General features: G+C 31.5%; 2 protein-coding genes across 2 annotated transcripts; both read left to right on the forward strand.

Moving 5' to 3' along the window:
* Positions 1 to 734: 734 nt before the first annotated feature.
* On the forward strand, positions 735 to 3,123 carry LOC143529032 (protein FAR1-RELATED SEQUENCE 5-like). Its single transcript, XM_077024919.1, has 5 exons — positions 735 to 1,000; positions 1,089 to 1,347; positions 1,942 to 2,149; positions 2,227 to 2,504; positions 2,746 to 3,123. Exons 1-5 carry the CDS (start codon positions 735 to 737, stop codon positions 3,121 to 3,123), a joined length of 1,389 nt encoding a protein of 462 aa, XP_076881034.1.
* An 11,465-nt stretch (positions 3,124 to 14,588) lies between these two features.
* On the forward strand, positions 14,589 to 19,049 carry LOC143637739 (2-oxoisovalerate dehydrogenase subunit alpha 2, mitochondrial-like). The gene is made up of 9 exons (XM_077105057.1): positions 14,589 to 15,086; positions 16,980 to 17,144; positions 17,214 to 17,396; positions 17,636 to 17,793; positions 17,882 to 17,981; positions 18,064 to 18,175; positions 18,255 to 18,394; positions 18,465 to 18,650; positions 18,786 to 19,049. The coding sequence occupies exons 1-9, from the start codon at positions 14,898 to 14,900 to the stop codon at positions 18,951 to 18,953; spliced, it is 1,401 nt and encodes a 466-aa protein (XP_076961172.1). The 5' UTR covers positions 14,589 to 14,897; the 3' UTR covers positions 18,954 to 19,049.
* The last annotated feature ends 388 nt before the right edge of the window (positions 19,050 to 19,437 follow it).

Here is a 19,437-nt window from a genome sequence, read left to right on the forward strand (position 1 = left end):
TCGGTTAGACTTGAAAGTATGTGTTTTAATAGCAAATCGTGGATAGGATTGTTGATTTTCTATTTAGAACGTATTAGAACGTATAATTGGTTAGTAATTGTGATTCGGTTAGAACGTATAACGTATTAGAACGTATTAATCTATTTTTGATGTTTGATTATATTTTCGTATGTATTTTCTAAACTGTAATTAGTTGTTTTTTAGGCGAATTTTTTTGACTTAAATTGCTTTTTGTTTATCAGATCCTTCATCAGATGTTGTTATACCACAAGTTAATGCATCTTGTAAACATGTCAAAGGAATGATTTTTGAATCTGTTGATCATGCATATGATTTTTATTGTGAATATGCAAAGAAAGCTGGTTTTTGTGTTCATAAAGGAGGTTCGTATATGAATGACGGTTTATTAAAGTCTAAATATTTTACATGTTCCAAAGAAGGTCATAAACCTGCAAACAATTATGATTCTATGGCTGAAAAAGATGGTTCCAATAGACCGTATTATAAAAGAAGGAAGAGTTGTCGAGCTCAAATTTTTCTAAAATCTGATGACGGTTTGAGGTTTGAAATAAATGATTTTGTCGAAGGACATAATCATGAACTGGTGGATGCAAAATATATGCATTTTGTTCGATCAAATAGGAAGTTGACTCATGTACAACAAGATATTATATATGAGTTGTCAACATTGAATTTGGGCCCTGTTAAGGCGTTTAATATTATAAGGACAAAGTATGGAGGATTTGAGAGTTGGGGTTACAAAAGACGATTGTAAGAATTTCAAACAGAGTTTAACTTGTTATATTGGGGAGTATGATGCGGAAATGGTTGTACAAAGATTAAGTGGGAAGAAAAACTGTTGTGATGGTTATTCGTTTGAGTATACTGTTAATTCTAATGGTGAATTAGATCGTTTATTGTGGGCGGATGAAATTTCAAAGAAAAATTATTTGGCTTTTGGAGATATTATATCATTTGATGCAACATTTAAGATCAACAAGTATGTCAATTTAATACATTTGTTTTTTTATTTTTTATTTTTTTACATATTTTTTTAATTCGTTTTCTAATAATTTTGTTTTTTACAGGAACAATATGTTTTTTGTACCATTTACTGCCATTGATAATCAATGTCGTAATGTTACAGTTGGTGCTGCGTTATTATCATCTGAATCTATTGAATCTTATTCATGGCTTTTGAAAGTTTTTCTTGATTCTTTTGGTATTGCCCCAAAGGTGGTTGTTACTAATCAAGATCCAGCAATGAAGCAAGAAATCTCCTTTGTTTTACCAAACTCGAGGCATCGGTTATGTATGTGGCACATTATGAAAAAACTTGCTGATAAGGTAACTTTTTAATGTATTCAATGTACTATGCATATGTTTCAGAACGTATTAGAATGTCTAAACATATTAGTATCCGTCATTATTTGACAGCTGCATATTTTTTAAATGTGTTAGAACGTTTAAGGACGTATAAACATATTACTGGTTTAGTATATTTATTTCAGAACGTATTTGAATGTACTATGCATATGTTTCAGAACGTATTAGAATGTCTAAACATATTAGTATCGATCATTATTTGATAGCTGCATATTTTTTAAATGTGTTAGAACGTTTAAGGACGTATAAACACATTACTGGTTTAGTATATATATTTCAGAACGTATTAGAATGTACTATGCATATGTTTCAGAACGTATTAGAATGTCTAAACATATTAGTATCCATCATTATTTGATAACTACATATTTTTTAAATGAGTTAGAACGTTTAAGGACGTATAAACATATTACTGGTTTAGTATATTTATTTCATATTACGTTTCAAACTAGCATGCATCAATGTGTTTTAAGTGTGTATTTTTTTAACGTATAAGAACGTGTTTTTTAACTTATGTTGATCTTATTACCAAATTATTATTTTTTGTTACATCAGGTTGGTGCTACCCTTTGTAACAATGAAGATTTTAAACGTAAAATATGTGACATTGTTTGGACTGATGCAATTTCTCAATCTGATTTCGAAACGCAATGGGAACTTATAATGAAGGAATATGATCTTGAAACAAATAAATGGTTATGTGACATGTTTGAAATGAGATATGATTGGATTCCTGCTTATTACATGGACGAGCCGTTGTCTGGTCTTATGAGAACTACATCGAGATCAGAAAGTGAAAATCATTTTTTTGTCAAGTTTCTAACTCACAGTTATCACTAGTTGAGTTCTTTAGTCATTTTGATCATTGTATGGAGATACAAAGGCACAATGGTAGGAAAAATGATCATGATACAAGGTACACGCATCCAAATCCGGTTAGTGAAAACCCTTTTGAGAAGGAAGCTGAACTGATGTATACAAAGGCTATTTTTAATTATTTCCAAGATGAATTGTATCATATTAGGAGCGGTGTAGCATGTTTGAAATCAACCGAAGGAGAAGATTTTGTGAGGTTTTCAGTATTTGACTTTAATGCATACGTTCCAGGCTGTTTGGAGGTATGAATTAGTTAAAGATTCTATTTTTTTTTTGCTTGAACGTATTAAAACATTTTTTTAAAGTTTATTTGATTTTTTGACAGAATGTTTTAAAGTATTTTTAATATGTTTTTGTGTGTCAGGTTTTGTTTAAGAAGGAAGGTGAGGAAGGAATTGATTCGACGATTTCTTGGGGATGCAAAAGATTTGAACATTATGGGTTATTGTGTCGTCACAGCCTTTATATTTTAAATTTTTTTAGAGTTACAAGATTTCCAAAGAAATACATGGTCGATCGTTGGAAGAGAATGCTGGTGTTAATCCTAGAACTGCTCCAATTTCAACTTTTGGTAATGACAAAAATTTAAAAGTCAAAGAGATCGCAAGGGAAATAACATTGCCTGGTGAGTATCTCATAAATAGCTACACAACTGATGTTGATGAACTTACTAAAGTCAGGGATCAAATGAACATTATGATCAAACAAGCCGATGAGAAAAGATACAAAAGAACTCATTTATCAAAAAGGGATAGGTTTGCTGCTATTCTAGGGTATGATCAACCATCAGAGGTGATTGTCCGTGTGCCTAGTGGTATTAAGAATAAGGGTTGCGGGTCACATAAACGGATTAAATCTTAGAAAGAGATTGCTATAAGTCGGTCTGGGAAGAAATATAGAGAATGCAAAGTTTGTCATAAACAGGGTCATAACAGTCGAACTTGTCCTCAACTTCAAGAAGAATAGTGTTTAGCGTTATTTTTTCTGTTTTATATTTTTTCTGTTTTTATACATTTTATGTTTTATATTTTCATGGAACGTGCAAGTTTGTATACTGGAACGTATAAGAAAATGTTTTTATATTTCATGGAATGTGCAAGTTTTGTATAATGGAACGTATAAGAACGTGTAAATAAACTGATACCAAATAGATTTTATATTAAACCCGGTTGAAAAAGGAGGTTACAAAAGAGGATCATATCGAACCTATTCACAAACTTATTTTATTCTACCACACCATCACCACACCACACTACCACACCACACCACACCACACCATCACCACATCACACCACCACACCAACAGTCAACAGGAAACCTTAGTTTTCGAGGATCTCTTGGGCCCCTTCACGCTTCACTCTTTTATTCACCGTCGTCTTATGTGCTGTTCTGTCTAGCACATCTTGAAGTTGACCATAGTATGAAGCTTGCTTTTCAAGGTAGGTTATTGCCTGTGTCTTGAATGTGCTATCTGGCTGCTTCAGAACTTCTTTGTGAAGAGCATCGGTTTTTGTTACTTCATCTGTCACACTCCTCTTTGTATCTTCGACTACTCGTAGCCGTTTGCAGTCTTTTTCAAGCTCGACTTTTATTCTTGCTCGGAAAATGCTTTTAACAGTAACATTTCCAGAATCCATTTTCTTTTTTCAAATTTTTTGTTTGTGTGTTTGTGGGATGCGTTTGTTATCTTTTTATAGACTTTTTTGATTTTTTTGGTTGGTGAATGAAGTTATTACATTTTTTACTTAATTTATTGAACTGAGTATAATTATATCTAGGCATCATAACAATTTTAGTAGGCATGATTGCATTTGCCAATTTTTTCAAAGTGAGTAGTTGAACGTATTAATGAATTTTGTAATTTCTTTTTTCTCTGTGTTTTAATTGGTTGGAGATTTAATATATTTCATAATTAAACTAAAATATGATGATAATTTTTTAATTACATGCAGTTGTCACTTCAGTAGTGTTATTTTTTAGCCCAATCTTTTTAATGCTTTGGTACAGAACGTATCAGAACGTTTTGGTCAGATATTTTAAATATATGCAGTGGTTTTAATTATTATTTTTTAGCCCCATCTTTTTAATGCTTTTGGTAAAGAACGTTTTGGTCAGATATTTTAAATACATGCAGTGGTTTAATTACAAAGGATTCACTTTTTCTCAATAATTTATTGTTACTGTAGTTATTTTTTGTCTTCATGTATCTTTATTTTATCTATTTAATTATTACAACCACACCTTTCATCTCACCACACAAAACTCAGTACAACAAGATATAGATTCCTCATCTTCATCTTCATCTTCATCTTCTTCTTCATCAGCTAAGGATCTGTTGTTGAAACAGATTCAAGCTCAAATCATTGAGGACACAAAGAATCGGGCTGCTTTACAACATGAGTTTATCATCACCGCTGGTTTCAACATGGAAATGAGGGATGAAATAACAAATTTGCTAGCAAACATGCCTGGTAGTACTGTTAACTATTTGTGTGCTTTGTTTTTGATTGACACAGGTAAAAAGGAAGTAGATGAGTTGAAAGAGTTGTGTAAGACGATCAAACTTCTGAACTGCTCTATTGAATTGAAGACAGAGTTTCTTAAATCTATCATGTAATCAATGGATTTTAAGCAGTGTGTTCTGGTTACCTAATAATTGCTTGCCTGTTTTTTTTTTTTGTATTTTTTTATGTTGTATGTGGTTTTGATAACATTTATGTGTCTTTTATGTTTTATTTTGGTATTGTTTATGAATAACTTTTATCTTATCTTATAAAGAATGAAGCAAAAATAAGATCTGTTAACTAGAACGTATAAGTAAAATCTAATTTAAACTCCATCATATTTTCCATAGTAGGTATGTTAACTTGAACGTACAAATCAAATCTATTTAGAACGTATTAGCAAAATAGAATAACTATTTGTTTTATCAAGTCTGTTAACTTGAATGTACAAATAAAATCTATCTAGAACGTATTAGCAATATAGAATAACTCTTTTGTTATTCTGGGAACGTATTATTTTATAAACAATTAAGCAAAAATAAGATATGTCAACTGGAACGTGTAAGCAAAATCTAATTAAACTACATCATATTTCCATACAAAGGACTGTTAACTTGAACGTACAAACAAAATCTATCTAGAACGTATTAGCAATATAGAATAACTATTTATTTTATCAAGTCTGTTAACTTGAACGTACAAATAAAATCTATCTAGAACGTATTAGCAATATAGAATAACTCTTTTGTTATTCTGGAACGTATTATTTTATAAACAATTAAGCAAAAATAAGATATGTCAACTGGAACGTATAAGCAAAATCTAGTTAAACTCCATCATATTTCCATACAAAGGACTGTTAACTTGAACGTACAAACAAAATCTATCTAGAACGTATTAGCAATATAGAATATCTCTTTGTTATTCTGGAACGTATTATCTTATAAACAATTAAGAAAAAAATAAGATATGTCAACTGGAACGTATAAGCAAAATCTAATTAAACTCCATCATAATTCCATACAAAGGACTGTTAACTTGAACGTACAAACAAAATCTATCTAGAACGTATTAGCAAAATAAAGTTCATTTCCATACAAAAATAATAAAGGGCAGTTTCTAATTATCTTGTCTCTCATCAATTTTAGCAGTTAAATCTTTGTTACTGAACAATTTTTTCTCAGGTAATGCATCATATTTCGTCGTCAGTCTATTTAAATCTGATTTGGCTTTGTTGATATCGGATAGTAACACCTTTGACAAGTATTTTATCCTCAAATCGTTTAGTTGTCGTTTTTGTCTTGGACACTCTTTATGAAATCCGCATGTCCATGGATACTTCCCTTTGTAAGTTTCCATGTGTCTTATTGCGAAGACACCACAATCGAGTACGTTGTTTTTTGTTCTCCAATCCATCTGCAGCCTCTTTATATCTGATATCTCCAACCTCGGCGCAATTGGGTGCTTCTTTCTCGATAAGTACATGCAAAAAATATCCCTCTGCGGGCAATCAACCTATTAATTTTTTTTATATATTATTTAAATCAGTTTTTACAGAATGTTTAAATGTTTTACCAGTTTTTCTGGGACACCCTTATATCTTTCTTCTAAAGCTTTTTTCGTAGCATCTGCTTTTTCCTGAGCTGATTTAAAGCGAACAGTTTTTGATATATCGCCGTTAGCCATGTTGTAAATTAGCTCAATTGTTCCTATTTTCAAATTGAAAACAACTAAATAGAAATGGAATTATAAACTACTGGCACAACAAACAGTGTAACTGGTTCGAGTGACTTGAATTTATGCAAAGCCATTATCTTGTCAAGGTTGTCTGTGAAAACTTCCAGTATTTTATATTCGCTGACGTTAGCTCCCTTCAGATAGTAATCAGTTGGCTTCATGTATAAAAAATAAATTTTGATATAATTAATATGTGTATACATTTTTGTTAACGTACAAATAAAGGTGTAATACTTACTATAAGTGTTGATGTAGCAAAAAAGCTTAACGGGGAAAATTTTTCATCTCTCTTCTTCTCTTCATGGTTCAAAAACTCTGTGTAAATGTCCATAGCACCAGACAAGATGTATATATCCGGACAAAAGCATTCAAAAACAAATTTGAAAGTAGTGACGTATTCTGACTTGTAAATCACTTCAAATTTATGTTTCTCAGAAAGATCACCAATAACAAATCTTGAAACAATCCGCTCATCTGTTTTTATTTTTTCAGTCATTCCAATTTCCCGGTTCAGATATGGTGATTTCAAGGCCGGTGCTAGTCTTTTTTCTCTTTCTTCTCGCTGTAGTTTATCTATTTTATGATAACTTGCAGCTGGTGTAGGAGATGTAGCAACAAGGGGCAATTTTTTTGATTTAGATTCAGGAGTTCTAAATTCTGTTGATTGATTTAGAAACGGAGTTTGCATTATCACTGTATCCAAATCTTCACTGTCGTATTGATAATTTTCTTCAATATTAACATCAACCAGCCTTATAATACAACTAAGTTATAATATACTTTTTTTGTTGTGTGTGTTTTTGTGATTGTATATATAAAAGTTTTTAATACCTTTAGTAGAGTTGTTGACACTTTCTTTGTCACCAATTTCCGCATTAAATTCTGTAACTACAAACCATTTTTTTTGTGTTAGTATATTTTTTAAATAATATTTTAAAAGAACAGGTTTTTTAATTAATTACCTCGAATGGGTTCTTCCGTTTGTCTTTCAGCATTTTCTTGTGTTGATGTACCTGTATTTTCAAAATCCTCACATCCTTTGTCAGCTACATCAGTCAATGGTTTTTTCTTAATTAGAACTTATTGGAAAGTTTGTTAGCATTTTGAACGTATATTTTTTCTGTAATTGAATTTTTCTTAATAAATATTTTTGAACGTATAAGAACGTATAAAGGGGTAAGTATTTTTTTACCTTGAATTCCCCCTTGCTCATTGGTTACTTCAACTTGATTATGAACATCTTTTCTTTGCTCATTGTCATGGATAACATTCTGAACATCTGTGTCATTTAAAATGACTAATTAAAAAAAATAAACTTATAAGAACGTATAAGAATGTATATAAGAGATGGCATTTTTTACCTTGAATCACTACTTGCCCATTGGGTACCTCAACTTGATTCTCAACATCATTGTTACCATCATCTTTTTCTTTTGTTACATTGCCTTGATTCTGAACATCATCATCATCATCATCATCTTTTGTCAAAACATATAAGTTGCAGAACGTATAAGAAAGTATATGTACAAAAAAGTATAAGAACGAATAAAGGGTATAGTATTTTTTACCTTGCTCATTGGTTACCTTGCTCACATCTTGATTCTGAACATCATTTTCTGCCTCATTGTCTTGGCTCACATCTTTTTTTATATAATTACATAATAAATAAAAAACAATTAAAATGTAAAGGTCTAAAACGTATTACAACGTATTAGAATGTATTAGAACGTATATAGGAGATGGTATTTTTTACCTTGAATCACTCCTTGCCCCTTGGGTACCTCAACTTGATTCTCAACATCATCTTTGAGAAAGTATATGTATAAAAAAGTATAAGGAGCAGAACGTATAAGAAAGTATATGTATAAAAAAGTATAAGAACTTATAAGAACATATAAGGTCTAAAACGTATTAGAATGTTCTAGTTTTACCTTCATTAGCATAACATGACTCCAAACCAGCTTTGTTTTGATTTATTGAAAGATCAACTGCTGCAACTATAATTTTGTACATGGGTGTTGGTTAGGTATTGTATTATACATTTAAATTAAAAAAAAGGTGTTTACCTAATTCATTTAGACTTCCTCCTTCAGATTGAGATCCAAATGGTGTTTCTTTTGAACAACCTTTTTGATAGAATTTAGCTTCCCAAGCACAACACCTATCAAATAACCATATGTTTGTTCCATGTTTTTCTTTACCTCTCTTTACCAACTCATTGATTTCAGAGACAATTTTATCAAATTCCTCTAACTTGTTGTCCATTTCTTTATTCCAATTATGCAATAAATATATTTGTTAATATTTTTACAAAAATATGTTTTTGTATGTTTAGAACTGTTACCTCTTCCTCTTTGGTGAAACGTTCTTTTGGCATATATGCAGACAATCCAGACAACTCAGGTTGAGTGGTGTAGTAGTCTATTATTTCTTGAGTTGTTGTTCCTATAGGCATCTGCAAATAATCTTCATAATTTTTTTCATTTTGTTCTTTTTCTTTGGCAGTTTCATTTTCTTCTTTTTCATTATCCTTGCCACCACTAGTGTTCAACATACCATTATCCTCTTCAGTCACATTTTTCCCACCTTTTTGAACACTGCTTGTCACACGTTCACTTACTTGATCATTTTTTATGTCTTTTTCATTGCAAGCTCCAGTGATTGTCAGAACCTTACCTTTTTCAGTTGGTTCAATATTTGATGGACTATCGTTCACTGTTTTTGGTTTTTTCAATGATAAAATTAATATAGCATCAGTAGTAATATTTTTAACATTATAAAGTTATAGTTACTTACCATGATCAATTTCAACTATTTCATTCTCATTTGCAGCAGCAGTGTTCATCATAGCATTATTACTTCAGTCACATTTTTTTGCACTAATTGAGCATGGCTTGTTCTATGTTCACTCACTTTTTCATTGCAAGATGCAGTGATCATCAGAACCTTACCCTTTTCTGTTGGTTCAATATTTGAAGGACCATGATTCACTGTTTAGGTATTTTCACAGATTAAATTATTATAGTATTAGTAGTCATATTTTTAAAATTAGAAAGCTATAGTTACTTACTTGAGTCTTCGTTGTCCTCCTTGGTATCTGTTAATGGACCATTATTATACACGTAGCTATCCATGCTCACAAGAGTTGCTATGGTAATGTAACTAATTGCTGGTGTTCTGATTGGCTTCTCAAATGCTCCATAACGTTTTTGATACTCGTGTGTGTAAATCACTGCAAGCAATGTTGTTGGACCATTGAATTGTTCTTGTTTTCCATTTTCTTTTATACCTTTTCATTCATTTTTTGATCTCTTCAATTTTTGAATCATGTAGCTACACCAATTCATATTTGAGATTTTTGAAAAGTCATCAATCGATCCGACGAACATTAAATTGACTGTTGTTGATTTTGTTATCAACCCAATGCATGTCTTGAACAACACAAGAAAATTCAGTTTAAACTCATCTTTTTTTCCATTATGTTTTTTCATTCTATCAAAGACGTTTTGAATACTTATCCTTGAATAGTCAAATTGATTTAAAAACATGTCTGCACAAATGCTTGAGCCCAGTCTTGGTCTGTTTTTTTACCACTGTTTCTTCACCAGTTGGTATCCCAAAAGCCTCATGAACTAATTGTGGTGTTATCTTAACAATATGGTTTCACATATTTAATTCATTCAGATCAGGATCATAGTTCATAACCAACCAATATGCCAATCGACCAGGTATTGAGGTAATCTTCATTGTTAACAGTGACCCAAATCCTATTTCTTCAATCCATTTTTTTCTTTTTCATTCATCGCTTTAATTGCTTCATAAATATTACCTGGTGCACACCTCATCCAAAGCTTTCTATCTACATATTCTTGAAAAGGTTTTCTACAACGTGTTGTTTGAAGGTTTGGCCTTTTGGCTTTTTTCTTTGGTGTTTCAAAGTCTGAATCAGAATTGTGAAACTCGGCTTCTGATTTTCCTTTTTTTTTCTTTTTATCATGTTGCTTCTGTTCCACCTTTTTGTGTTTGAATTTCAATGATTTGATTGGTGTTTCAAAGTCGGAGTCGGAATTTCTTTCTTCGGCTTGTTTTGTTTTAACTTTCTTATTTGCACGTTCATGCTCATTTTCCTCACTTGGTTCTGCATTTCTTTTTTTCTTTTCAACATCTTCATTACAAAAAAATATGATCAGTGTTTCTAATCAAAAAAATCTTAGTAACATCTTATGCTAATTTGTGTGTTGTTATAAATCAAAACAACAAACACAATTAACACCTAATTAGTAACAGCTTAATACGTTCTCATTATTTCAACCTCTATTATTTCAAGTTTTAAACACCTATGCATTTTTAAACGTTCTAACACGTTCTGCTGATAATTCACATTAACCACCCTCTTTTTTACTAAACAAAATTGAACATTAAACACGTTCTGTTTCAAAATTAAAAAAATTTAGTAATAGCTTATGCTAATTTGTTTGTTGTTACAAATTCACACCTAATTCAATATACGTTCTAGGGTAACAAATTAGAAATGTATTACCTGATTTTTGTACGTTTTGATGTCTGTCGTTGTTCGCTTTCGACCTTCATTCTTTATCCTTAACAACAAGCTTCGTTGAATTAGGATTTCCGGCCGAGCTCGCATTCAACTCCATGGTTTTTCGAGGTACTCCGTTTACTTCAAAAACGTATTGACGAACAAATTGGGGGTTTTTGATAACTAATTTGGGGGAAACTGGAGAACTGATTTGCGGAGTGGGAGGTTAAATTGAAATATTATCTGGACGGAATTGCCCTTTTGATAACCGGTATTTTGTCAATTTCATTTTAATTACAACTTTGCCACCGCGTTTTGTACGCTCCAGATCCTCTCATACGTATTGTATGATAGTATATTAGTGTACATTAACCACCCTATATATATATATGTTTAAGTTCAAAAGAGAAATGATATTATTGCAAGAAATGTGAAAATGAATATAGACCACTAATTTTGTTTTAAGTTTTAAATGCTTAAAAATAAAAAAAAATGTAAATACAACAATAATGCACACTTTCTCTCTCCAATTAATACAACTAATATAACCATAATAAATCTCTCTCTAATTAATATATTTAACTAATTTAACTATAATAATTAAAAAGATATCAGTGATGTGACCCACCGAGTTCAGGTAGGATGGTGTAGATGGAAAGCAGCCACAGGTATATTGTGCGACAAGAGTTTCCCGATTAAACTAAAGGGAAAATTCTATAGGGTGGCAGTTAGACCTGCAATGCTATATGGAACAGATTGTTGGGCCATCAAGAAGGCACAAGTGCGGAAGATGGAGGTAGCAGAAATGAGAATGCTACGTTGGATGTGTGGGCACACAAGGCTAGACCGAATAAGAAACGTTGTGTTTCGCGAGAGATTAGGGGTGGCGAACATAGCAGACAAGATAAGAGAGTGGAGATTGAGATGGTTTGGACATGTAAAGAGAAGACAGACGACGAATCCTGTTAGATCCGTAGAAAACATTACTATAGAGGGGAGGAGGGGTAAAGGACGACCGAAATTGACTTGGGATGAGAGGATTAGGCATGATTTGATAGACCTAAACCTCTCCGAGGACATGGTTGAGGATAGGAATTCGTGGAGAAGTAGAATTAAAGTTAAGGATTTTTAGAGAGAATTGAATACCTTAGGGCTTAGACTTAACTTATTTAGGTCACATACCATAATGGTATTTCCCTTACATATATTATTATTATTATTATTATTATTAGCTTTTATATAGCTGTTAAACTGTGATCTTATTATTAATATTATTATAATTAGTAGTAGTTTTTATATAACTGTTAAACTTTGATTTCCTTTATTTTGCTTCATACACATGTACTTAGAGCCGAGGGTCTCTCTGGAAGCCACCTCTTTATTCCTTTGGATAGAGGTACGGTGTGCCTACATTCCACCCTCCCCAGACCCTACCTATAGCTTTGCTGTCGGTGGGATTTTACTAGGCATGATTGATTGATTGAATTAAAAAGATAAAAATACTACTTTAGTTTTATTTTTTATTTACACATTCTTCATTTTATTCAACATAAATACAATTTATTCATATAATACTATTTCTATATATCAAAAAAAATAATTTCCACTCAATATATTAGCATATATCAGCGTATTTTTTAACACTAAATATCAAAACATAATATATATATATATATATATATATATATTTCAATTGGTATGGCTATAAAAATTATTGTCATAAGTAATAATAAAAAAATATCATACAAATGTGTCCATTAAATATAAACAATAAATATACAACATACACAAAGTTATATAACATACACTTGTTTGAGCAATAAAAACGTACAACATACAAAAAGCATATAACTTACATATGTAATTCGACATCAACAATTATATAAACTACACAAAGATACACATACCCTACACATGCGTAGGTCATATATTTTTCGTATGTAAGCAATATGTTTTCTTATTCTTAGAACAAGTGTAGGTTATATGTTTTTGTGTAGGTTGTATATTTTTTATTGACATTTAATGCAAACATGTGTAAGATTGTTTTTTGTATTATTCATCACAATGTAACAACGTGTTGATGGATATTGATATGTTGAGTTTGAAGAAATTGGTTTTGAAAAGAAATTAATGTATGAATAAATTGTATTTGTGTAAGATAAAATTTTCGTGTGTAGGTTAAATGTTTTTCGTGTGCGTGTGTATTTTATAATGATGAATTTTGTGTGTAGGTTCAATGTTTTTCGTGTGTAGGTTATATGTTGTCTTATTATTAGAACAATGGTAGATTATACGTTTTTGTGTATTTGTATGTTTTTTGTTGATATCTAAAGCAAATACATGTAAAATAGTTTTTTTGGTATTATTCATCATAATGTAAGTATGTGTTGATGGATATTAATATATTGAGTTGGAAGAAATTAATTTTGGATAAAAAGAAATTTTAATATATGAATAAATTATACTTGTGTAGAATTAAAATTTAAGAAACAAAAAGTAAGCTATAAAAATAAATGAGTTCTTAATATTTTCTAATTATAATAATTTAATTAGTTATATTAATTAAATAGATAAGTATTATGGTTTATTAGTTATATTAATTCAAAAGGAGAATAATTAATATTTTCTTTATTTAGCTTTAAGCATTTAAAAATTAAAACAGAACTAGTGGTCTATATTCATTTCTCACATTTCTTGCAATAATATCATTTCTCTCTTGAACCATCATATATATATATATATATATATATATATATATATATATATATATATATATATATATATATATATATATATATATATTACTAGGATATAGTCCGTGTAATACAAGGATGGTTAAAAAAATACAACAAAAAAATAAAATTCAATAATATACGTAACAATATACCTTTTGGATTCATAAAATATCAATAATCATAAATAAAGTTTTATAATTCATAAATATTTAAAAACCTCATATAATACAACGTTTAAAGTTACATTTGTAACTTTGTTAGTAATTCTATAAATAATAGTATTAGTTGACATTCTAATTGAATACTTACATGTGAAATATTGTTTTGCTTTAATAGTGTAAATAGATTTTTCAAAGTTTTTAGTTTCTACTAAAAAAATATCCAACAGAATAAAAGATGGTTATTAAGGGTGTGTTTGGTATTGTTTATTTAAAAGTTAAAGGATTTTATGTTAGAATGACTTATTAACTTATAAATTTTTTTAAAAAGTATTTAAAAAAATGTTTGGATTGGTCTATGTGTTAGGGTAAACCAAAATGACTAAAAATGACACTCTTTTTTATAATGAGTGTAATGAGTTTTGAGGGTTAGAAGAGTGTAATAGGTAAATCAAACTAATTAAGTTAATAAGTTATAAATTCCTAACTTTTCAAAACCCCTTTAATTTGTCTTCTCAATAAGGCCTTATGGTTTGCCAAACACCTGTACACCTAATTAACTTTTCAAAAAGATTGAACTGCGGTTTCGTCCCTGTGGTTTGTCCAAATCTGCCATTTTAGTCCAATAGTTTCAAATCTTGCCGCTCACGTGAGGGGCACGCTGATAGGTTTAACGACCAGAATTAACGGGTTTAGTGGGGTCGGGTTTAACTGCAAGTGAAATGAAACCACATGGACGAAAATCGAAATTTTAAAACTATTGGACTAAAACTGTAGATTTGAACAAACCACATGGACGAAAACTACAATTTACACTTTCAAAATGTTTATAAGTTATAAGTTGATATAAATAAGAATCTTAAACACCCTCTAAATGAGCTTTCTTCCTCACTCTAACTCAATTTGATCATTAATTTCCATTGTGTGCATATCTGTTTTGCTCACACTGACTCATTCATTATCCATGTCCATGGCTTCCATCAAATTCATCAAGCGCACTTCTTTCCTTACCAGTTCCCAGTTTTCTTCCCATCTTCATCGTTGGATCGATTCATCTTCACGAAATAAACCTCCCGTCACTTCTTCAGGTCGCTTTGGGACGGTGTATGGAGGAAGACAGTTGCATACTGCTGCCAGTATTAGCAGTGATCAGGTCGGTATTCGAGTTTATTTCGAATAATTTTGTGCCATCATGATAATCTTATATTTGCATGCTGTCTTTGATCAACTTCAACTGTATCAGTTTACAGCTAAAGGTTTATAATTTAATTATAAACAAGTTAGTTGCTCTCATATTTCCAAATAGAAAGCATAACAGTTTTTTTTGGTTATTTGCCAATTATTCATTTTCTTTGAGCTTTAATAAAGTTATTATATACAAGGTATAGTACGTGCATGAACTTTAATAACTCTTTTTCTTTGAATTATTTACGTTTTTACCATTGAACTTTAATAGAGTTATCATCAGGGGCGAATCTTTATTGGGGTCAGAGGTGGCCCCGGCCCCCCCTGTTTTTTTGTGCAATAGTGTAAATTTACTCGTTTTCGGCCGAAAAATTTTATACATAGTGTAGTTTAGCCTTTTTTGGTCGAAAATTTGAGTCCGGCCCCCCTCATTTGTGAAATTTTGTATACATTTTAAGTTCGGCCCCCCAGCGCCTCAGTCCAAGCTTCGCCACTAGTTATCATATGACCATTGAAGCTCTTTAAACATAAATATTAGCCTTCAAACATAAAAATTTTCTTTAAACATAAATATTAAAGAACTGGTGGGCTTAGAAACTTTTTTCTACTGAGCAGAAAATTTTTGGATTGTTTATCTATTGTTAAAAAGTTTTCGGTTTAATCAGGGTCGGGCTAGGTCACACATAACAATCAATTTTTTAATAATTTAACAATGAATCTACCAACAAGTTTCAATTTTCATGCTAACATACATATTAATATATATTTATTGAGTAAATGTCATTTTCGTTATTGTGGTTTGTCAAATAATACGAATTTAGTTAAAAAAAATGTTTTTGCATATGGACCATCCATTTATCCCAATTCTTGCCAATTACATCCAAATCACAAACCCCGTTAAATTTAATCGTTAAGTCAGGGGTAGATATGTATTATCACTCTTTCTTTGTTATAATACTTATTACAGTGAACTACGGTTTTCGTCCATGTGGTTTGTCCAAATCTGCGGTTTAGTCCAGTGGTTTCAAAATTGCAATTTTCGTCTCTATAATTTCATTTCACTTGCATTTAAACCCGAATTCACTAATCTCGTTAAGTCTGGTCGTTAAACCCATTAGTGTGCCCGTCACGTGAGAGACAGTTTTGTCCTTTTTTTTCCCCCAAATACACCAACCCCTCACGTGAAGAGGGGGTGCGAATTAGAACTGAGGTTTATTTTGGGAGAAAAACGACAAAATTGGTCGTGGGCACGTAGATGAGATAACGACCAAACTTGACGGGGTTAATAAATTCGGGTTTAATTGCAAGTGAAATGTAACTATAAGGACGAAAATCGCAAATTTAATAGGGGCGAAATTGCAAACTTGAAACTATTGGACTAAAACCGCATATTTGGACAAACCACAAGGGACGAAAACCGCAATTCACTTAAATAAGTATTATAATAAATAAAGAGTGAAGACATGTCTACCCCTGACTTAACGATTAAATTTAACAGGGTTACTGATTTGGATGTAATTGGCAAGAATTGAGAAACGTGGAGGGTCCATATGCAAAAAAACAAACTTTTTGGACCAAATGCGCATTATTTGTCAAACCACAAGGACGAAAATGACACTTTACTCATAGTTAAATAATCAAAGCATTCAAGCAAATAATCAACTAACAAATCAAATAGTCTAATCCATTAATCAAGAATCTAATAACTAATTAGCAAATAATCAACTAATAAGGTAAATTTTAGAAGAAAAAAACTGATTGTTAATTAGCACAATCTGAGTTTACCTGGTCCTATTGATTAGCAGGGTTTTGATGGGCCCCGTGAATATTAGTAGTTATTAACGTGTCCATCTTGATGCAGTTGTCTACCGAAGCTCCTTCAAGACAAGAATTAAATTTTCCTGGCGGAAGCGTTAAGTTCACCTCAAAACGGATATTCATATCCGGTTCTAACGAGGAAAGGGCTCATTGTTATCGAGTGCTTAATGAAAATGGCGAACTGGTCATCGATAATGATTTACTCAAGGTAGAGCCGTGTTTTTCTTTTGAACTATTAAAGTAACAAAGAAATGATCTTGTGGATTTGAATATAAAGATCACCAAAGAACTGGCAGTCAAAATGTATACAAACATGGCAACATTGCAAGTTATAGATACTATTTTCTATGAAGCACAAAGACAAGGAAGAATATCCTTCTATCTGACCACAACAGGAGAGGAAGCAATTAATATTGCATCAGCAGCTGCTCTTAGTAACAATGACTTTGTCTTCCCTCAGGTTATATTTAATCTTTTATAATGCTTGGATCAGTTGATCTCTTTGTTTTATCTTTATATTTTCAGAATTGTTAATGTTTGTATTTTACACACATGTTTATTAAGGGTGCCAATTTCTGACAACCGAAGCACAAAAGTAACTAGTTTGATTAAACACCTTTAACCTGTTTAAAATGAAAATAATTTGTTATATAAATTTGAAGCTTTAGTGAATATAGAAAATGTGATTCTGATATGCAGTATAGGGAGCCTGGAGTTTTACTATGGAGAGGATTCACATTACAAGAGTTCGCAAATCAGTTATTCGGAAACAAACACGATTATGGAAAAGGAAGACAGATGCATGTCCATTATGGGTCTAAAAAGCACAACTACGTTACAGTGTCATCACCTATCGCGTACAATATCAACTTTACATCTTACGCCAAGTTTCCACACATAATCCGGCATATTTTAACATATTTTGATATTTATGTACCCGGACAGAACACAAATCCCACAAGCAGTTGGTGCTGCCTATTCTATGAAGATGGAAAAACAAGATTCATGCACCATCACTTATTTTGGTGATGGAAGCAGCAGTGAGGTAAATTACTAAATACGAACCTCACATAGTTACTCATAGTTGGAATTTGATTAATAAAATTTATTTACACTAACTGATGCAGGGAGATTTTCATGCTGGTTTGAACTTTTCTGCGGTTATGGAGGTCCCAGTAATCTTTTTCTGCAGAAATAATGGATGGGCTATTAGCACTCCAATCAGTGATCAACTTAGAGGTGTATATATACATCTTTCCTCCATTTTTTACTTGTATATTCAATTTTGTTGACTTCTGGCGTGTTTGGTCAACGACAGGTGACGGTATTGTTGTAAGAGGGAAGGCGTATGGAATTCCTAGTATCCGAGTAGATGGTAACGATGCTCTTGCTGTGTATTCTGCTGTTTATGAAGCGCGCAAAATGGCTATTGAAAACCAAACACCTGTTTTAATTGAGGTTTGATGTAATAATCTTGTTTTTGTTTACTTTTATGTTATAGTTTGACTTTGACTTTTTCGGTTGGCAGGCGCTTACATATAGAGTGGGACACCATTCGACATCAGATGACTCAACCAAGTATCGCCCGGTTGATGAAATAGAATGGTGGAGAAATGATCAAAGCCCTGTTAAGAGGTTTAGGAAATGGATCGAAAACAAAGGCTGGTGGAGCAACGACAATGAATCACAACATCGGAGTAATATAAGGAAAGAGGTAAAACCTTTTGACTTGATTACCAAAAAACAAATATGCACCAACTTTTATTGTTCAAACATTTACTTCTTTTATACACATGTATTCACTAGCATTTATGATTTATCTAACTTGTACATCTGATGATGCTCTTAGCTAGCACAAGCAGTTCAAAATGCAGAGCGGACACAAAAACCTCCAGTTGCAGACATGTTCAACAACGTATACGATGTTTCCCCTAAAAATCTCAACGAGCAAAAGGAATCTTTGCGAAAAACACTAAAGCAACATGCAAAGGAATATCCCTCTAACGTTCCATGGTAAAGCAATCTCCATAGGCTTTACAAGATAACAGGCTGTTACTTTGCAATAATAACAATAACAGGGCAATACCCTGGCTTTTTAAGAATCGGTTTACTTTTGAATGGCAGAGGTTCCTAATTTTATGTTTTCTGAGTGTCTTCATAGGCTATATAATATCATTCCTTTATGTTTTCTGATTATATAACTTGAAGATAATTAAAATAAATTAATAGGGTTAAGCACGCTTTTATCCCTCAGGTTTGCGCATTTTAACCATATTTATTTTGTCCTTTCATGTCCTTTGTTTCCAAAGTAACTCTAAAATCTAAATGTAAATATTAGAGAACTTTAAAAGGAAAAATAAATAGTATTAACATTGAAAACAGATCGAGCTCCAATATTAATTTGACTTCCTCAAATTCGGATCAGATCTGATCACCGGTAATATGAAACTACAAGTGACAGAGTCTGCGTCTCTCACGTCGTTTTTAGATATCTCACCCTT

This window comes from Bidens hawaiensis, unplaced genomic scaffold (genome assembly GCF_021521415.1).
Source record: "Bidens hawaiensis isolate Kalapana, Puna unplaced genomic scaffold, B.hawaiensis_p1.1 tig00008407_1, whole genome shotgun sequence".
NCBI classification, from domain to species: Eukaryota; Viridiplantae; Streptophyta; class Magnoliopsida; order Asterales; family Asteraceae; genus Bidens; species Bidens hawaiensis.

What these genes read in the sequence shown, in the direction of transcription:
- LOC143529032 (XM_077024919.1), top strand. Translation starts at nt 735, where the DNA reads ATGGAGGATTTGAGAGTTGGGGTTACAAAAGACGATTGTAAGAATTTC. An exon ending in TGAAAAAACTTGCTGATAAG is followed by an intron (nt 1,348 to 1,941) that starts GTAACTTTTTAA and finishes TTGTTACATCAG; the next exon opens with GTTGGTGCTACCCTTTGTAA. An exon ending in CATGGACGAGCCGTTGTCTG is followed by an intron (nt 2,150 to 2,226) that starts GTCTTATGAGAA and finishes AGTTATCACTAG; the next exon opens with TTGAGTTCTTTAGTCATTTT.
- LOC143637739 (XM_077105057.1), top strand. Translation starts at nt 14,898, where the DNA reads ATGTCCATGGCTTCCATCAAATTCATCAAGCGCACTTCTTTCCTTACC. An exon ending in GTGATGGAAGCAGCAGTGAG is followed by an intron (nt 17,982 to 18,063) that starts GTAAATTACTAA and finishes TAACTGATGCAG; the next exon opens with GGAGATTTTCATGCTGGTTT. An exon ending in GGAGTAATATAAGGAAAGAG is followed by an intron (nt 18,651 to 18,785) that starts GTAAAACCTTTT and finishes TGATGCTCTTAG; the next exon opens with CTAGCACAAGCAGTTCAAAA.